General features: G+C 53.9%; 1 protein-coding gene across 1 annotated transcript in view; it reads right to left on the bottom strand.

Moving 5' to 3' along the window:
* Window positions 1-4,391, bottom strand: part of SH3GL1 (SH3 domain containing GRB2 like 1, endophilin A2) — a 41,732-nt gene extending 37,341 nt beyond the window's left edge. Inside the window, exon 1 of the mRNA XM_017528430.2 lies at window positions 4,204-4,391. Within this exon, the coding sequence (XP_017383919.1) occupies window positions 4,204-4,248 (45 nt within the window). The 5' untranslated portion in view covers window positions 4,249-4,391. The remainder of the gene's footprint in view (window positions 1-4,203) is intronic.
* Between the last annotated feature and the right edge of the window lie 1,164 nt (window positions 4,392-5,555).

Genomic DNA, 5,555 nt, shown 5'->3' with positions numbered 1-5,555 from the left:
AGGTGGATCACGAGGTCAAGAGATCAAGACCATCCTGGTCAACAAGGTGAAACCCCGTCTCTACTAAAAATACAAAAAATCAGCTGGGCATGGTGGCGCATGCCTGTAATCCCAGCTACTCAGGAGGCTGAGGCAGGAGAATTGCCTGAACCCAGGAGGCGGAGGTTACGGTGAGCCGAGATCGCGCCATTGCACTCCAGCCTGGGTAACAAGAGCGAAACTCCATCTCAAAATAAAAAAAAATAAAAAATAAATAAAAAATTAGCTGGGCTTGGTGGTGGATGCCTGTAATCCCAGCTACTCAGGAGGCTGATGCAGGAGAATTGCTCGAACCCGGGAGGCAGAGGTGGAAGTGAGCTGAGGTTGCGTTATTACACTTCAGCCTGGGCAACAAGAGAGAAACTGCGTCTCAAAAAAATAAATAAATAACTAAATAACCTATGTATACATGTGGTTATCTATGTTTAGGAAACTAGGAAAATCTTAAGAATGGCCCAGCGGGGTTTCTCTGTTGCTTTGGTTTGCTATAATTATCCTCATTTTTTCCGAAATCTCCAAGCAGGGTTTCTCAAATTTGGCACTATTGACATCTGGGGCACCGGGGAGATGCTGCCCTGGGCACCCGAGTATGCTGGGCGGCATATCTGACCTCTACCTACTAGTAGTCAGCAGCCCCCCACCAAGCTGTGACAACTGAAAATGTCCCAGACATTGTCAATGTCCCCTGGAGGACAAAACTGGCCTTGTTTTATGCAAAGAAAAATGTCCCCAAATCCTTCTGTGTAAAAAGGGGAATGTTTTACCCTCAGGCCAGATAAGCAAGACCAGCTGAGACCTACTGGCGTAAAGCATACTGCCTGTTCAGGTGGTGAGAACTCTAATGCTGGTATCACTACATAAGGAGAGATGCCATTTTTCACTAGATAACCATCTTCTGAAGCCATAGGAGAGGGTGAAAGAGTTATTATACTAACAATGAGAAAAGAAACACAAATAGTTGGATATGTCCAGATAAACAGCTGAGATGCAGGGGAAATCAAAGCAATGATCACAGAAGAGCATAGAATGCAGCCAGGGTGACTCCTAAGAGCACCACACAACACGGAATTGACCAGGAGGCCAAGACAAAAGCCCTGAGGGTGGGCTGTGGCGATCGCGTTTTGGGACGAGGCCTCAGAATGTAGAAACAGGCAATCCTACGCCCAGCTAACACCACACTGTGCTTTCCAGTCCTCAAGGCGCAATTCACAGATCTGAATGCAGGTCATCCTGCTGCCCTCGAGAGAGAGACAAAGTCCTGGTGGCTGGCCTGAGAGGCCTGGCTCGTTCCTCCAAAGAGAGTGTCAGCTTAGGACAAAATGGGCACAGGCCCTGATCGCTGGGGGTCGGGATGGTGGCTTCCAGAGGCCTGTCTATGTTTATAGCAGGGAACCAAGTAGCCCAGGAATCCCTCCAAGACCTCTGGGGACATCTTTCTTGCTAGGGAGCAGTGCTCTATGGTGCTCTAATCAAGCAGGTGAGGGTCTGATGCCTGCTGGGCAAAGTCTAACCCAGGGCCAGGCTATCTGATTTCAACCTGCTGGGGCGAGGGGGTGAGGCTGTTCTCAGTAACAATCCTAAACTTCATTTGATACATCTTTCTCCAGGGTTTAACCATCATCTGGGGTCTAGAGATAGACCCTAAGTATCTACCCCTAGACAACCACTAGGGTTGTTACTTTTTAACAGTTTTTGAGACAGGGTCTCACTTTGTTGCCCAGGCTGGAGTGCAGTGGTGTGATCATAATACACTGTAGCCTTGAACTGCTGGGCTCAAGTGGTCCTCCTGCCTCTCAACCTCCCAAGTAGCTGGGATCGCAAGTCCACACCACCACACCTGGCTAACTTTTTGACATTTTGTAGAGATGGGATCTCCCTGCATCGCCCAGGTAGGTCTTGAACTCCTAAACTCAAGGGATCCCTCTGCCTCAGCCTCCAAAGTGCTGGAATTACAGGTGTGAACCACACTGCCTGGCAGGGTCATTACTTTTTCCTTTCTAGGGGCAAAAGGTACCAGCTGGGTGTTACTGGGGACTCATTTCTCTTTGCTCCCACTGGGCCTCTCCAAACTGTGGGCAGAGAGCCCTGTTTGCCAGCTTGGCCCAAGCATTTGCTAAGATCATTGCTCATTCCTCATGGGAGTCCATCCACACAAATTCCACACCACCTCACCCTGCAGTGCACAGACCAATAGGAGTCAACAATCCAAGGCTTCCTGTCTTTTTTTTCCCCCCCAAGTTGGACTCTCCCTCTGTTACCCAGGCTGGAGTGCAGTGGTGCAATCTCAGCTCACTGTAACCTGTGCCTCCTGGGTTCAAGAGATTCTCCTGCCTCAGCCTCCTGAGTAGCTGGGGTTACAGACAAAATACAGAATTCTTGTATTGTTAGTACAGATGGAGTTTTGCCATGTTGCCCAGGCTGCTCTCAAACTCCTGGCTTCAAGTGATCCTCCCGCCTCGGCCTCCCAAAATGCTGAGATTACAGGTATGAGCCCCTGCACCCGGCCAAATCTGAGGCTTCTCGGATTCAAAATTGCAAACTGAATCTTACCTGTGCCCAGTTTTCTAGAGTGTGGACCCACACCTTTCACCAGATTCATGAGCAATGGGTCCTGGACTTTCCAAAAAACCCTTTATGTGTCTATATCAAATGCACTTAGGCTGGGATGCAGCATTCTACTTCTGGTAATTCATCCTATAAAACTAATCCCCGCTGTGAGCAAAGATATTCCCTGGCTATTCAATGTAGTAACGCTGTAGCAGACAATTCCGGGAAACAAGGGAAATACCTGTCAACTGACAACTGGTTAAATAAATTACGGTACAGGTCATGGAATGAAATACAATGTACCCATTAAGTAGATCTAAGTAGGCCAGGAAGGGTCCCTCACACCTGTAATCCCAGCACCATGGGAGGCCGAGGCGAGGAAGGCGGATCACTTGAGGCCAGGAATTTAAGACCAGCCTGGGCCACATGGAGAAACCCCGTTTCTACTAAAATTACAAAAATTAGCCAGGCATGGTGGTGAATGTCTGTAGTCACAGCTACTGGGGAGGCTGAGGCAGGAGAATCGCTTGAACCCAGATGGCGGAGGTCGCAGTGAGCCGAGATTGTGCCACTACACTCCAGTCTGGTGACACAGCTCAACTGCATCTCAAAAAAAAAAAAAAAAATCCAAGAAGTATGGAGTACGGTCTAGTGCAGTAGTCCTGGGGGACAGGGAAGGGATGGGGGAAGGAAAGAAGAGAAGGAAGAGAGGAGAGAGGCTAGAGAGGCAGGGAGGGAGGGAGGGAGGGAGGAGAGGAGGAAGGAAGGAAAAAAAAAAGGGGAGCGGGCATGCTGATTCTATTCCTCTGGGGACACAGGGTGATATCTTAAGAAATTTTTGTTTGTCACGACTAGGGGGGCGCTCCTGGCCTGGAGTGGGTGGAGGCCCGGGGCGCTGCTCAGCACCCTGCAGTGCCCAGGATGGCCCCACTACGGAGAACAATCCAGCCCTAGATGCCAACAGTACCGACAGCGGCGGAGAAACCCCGCTCCAGTGTGATCTCCAAGACACGGATAATGAAAAACACAGCACATAGGATTCCGCGGCGTGTGCTACCAGTGTACGTGTGTTTCTAAAGGAGAGGCACACACGTATTTCAGGAAAGGGACACACGGAGTCGATGACAGTCCCTGTCTCTGCGGAGAGGGACTGGCGGTCCGAGGGGCAGAGAGGGGAAACTGGCTTCTCCCTCCACCTTTTCAAGTCGGCACTTTGCCCCTCGAGAGGCTTCTGAACGGCACCGCTCTAAGCACAACTTTTCCCTGGCTCTGGGTTATGTGGCAAGAGTCCTGTGCGGACAGCCTCGGGACGCCTTGCTTCCCCTTCTGTCCCCGCACCCCGCCTTTACAGGGGAGAGGAGGAGGGAGAGGTCCGCGTCCCTGGGCAGCCCCTGGGTGCCTCTGCCCTCCCCGCAGGGACTCTGTCCCCGCTTCTGGAGCCCGCATGGCGACCAGGGCCTGGGCCGCCTCGTCGTCCCCCTCCGTCCCCCGCTCTGCCCACCCGGCGGGGTACAGGCGCCAATGTCCGCAGCTCCGTCCCCCCGGCCCCCTCCCGGGCCAGGTCGGGCCCGACCCCTCATCCGGACAGCCCGAGGCCCCGCCTGGGCCTGCGCTCACCTGGCTCGCCTTGTAGAACTGCTTCTTCAGCCCCGCCACCGACATGCTGCCGCCCGCCGCCGAGCCTACCGCCCGGACCGCGCCAGCGACAGGCTCCCGGGCGCCGCAGACCCTCCGCGCGCCTCAGCGGCCCCAGTCGGCGCCGCCTCCGCCACCCGCTCGCCAGCTCCGCGCCCGCCCAGGCGCCGCCTCAGCCGCTCGCGCGCCCGCGCGGCCAGGATATTACATGGCAACCGCACGCTTCCGGTGCCGGCCACCGCGCGCGCCCCTCCGGGTCCCGACTGCGCACGCGCGCCCCCTGCCGGCCGGAGAGCGCACGCGCACGTTCTTTACCGCGGGAGAGGCCGCCTCTGTCAGTGAGTTGAGCAGGGCGAGCCTAGAGGGGCCGTAGGAGGTGCAGCGCCCCCTGGAGTCCCGGAGGTAGCCCTAACAGGTTGGGAAAGGCGCTTAGTTTAAACTTGGCCAGGGAGGTTGGGAAGTAGAGGGGCCCCTGCTTACAATTCTCCAGATACCTGTTTGCTCATCTTAGGTAAATCCAGTTCTTCTAAGTGTTCAGGCTCCGTCCCCTCTTTCTTTCCTTTTTTTTGAGACGGAGTCCTGCTTTGTCTCCCAGGCTGAAGTGCAGCGGCGTGATCTCGGCTCACTGCAACCTCCGCCTCCCAGGTTCAAGCGATTCTCTTGCTTCAACCTCCCGAGTAGCTGGGACTACAGGCGTGTGCCACCACGCTTGGCTAATTTTTGCATTTTTAGTAGAGACGGGGTTTCGCCATACTGGCCAAGCTGGTCTCAGTATCCTGACCTCCACCCTCCTCAGCCTCCCAAAGTGCTGGGATCACTGCAATAAACCCCGGTGCCCGGCCACCCCTCCTCCCCTCTCTCTGTCGTGTGTTCATCCATTCACTTGCCCACGTGACACATCTAGACATCTAGGTCCATCTTCATGCCCTAACCATATTTCCTACCAGTTCTCCCCTCCCATTCTGACACGGCAGCCAGAACGATGCTTTTAGAATGCAATTCAGATCACAGCAGTGTCCTGCTTTAATTCCGCCTACCACCCTTAAAATACATTCCCAACTTCCTAACCCGTTCTACAAAGCTTGCATAATTTGGCCCCATCAACTAACTCTCTCTCTCTCCTCTCTCTCTGTCTCTCTCTCTCAAGTAGAGACAGGGTCTTGCTATGTTGCCGAGGCTGGTCTGAAACTCCTGGGCTCGAGCGATCCTCCCGTCTCAACCTCTTTTTTTTTTGGGGGGGACGGAGTTTCGCTCTTGTTACCCAGGCTGGAGTGCAATGGCGCGATCTCGGCTCACTGCAACCTCCACCTCCTGGGTTCAGGCAATTCTCCTGC

Source organism: Cebus imitator, unplaced genomic scaffold, assembly GCF_001604975.1.
Source record: "Cebus imitator isolate Cc_AM_T3 unplaced genomic scaffold, Cebus_imitator-1.0 Scaffold53, whole genome shotgun sequence".
NCBI lineage: Eukaryota > Metazoa > Chordata > Mammalia > Primates > Cebidae > Cebus > Cebus imitator.
Note: the sequence above shows the minus strand (reverse complement) of the source record. Positions and strands in the feature narration are given on the sequence as shown.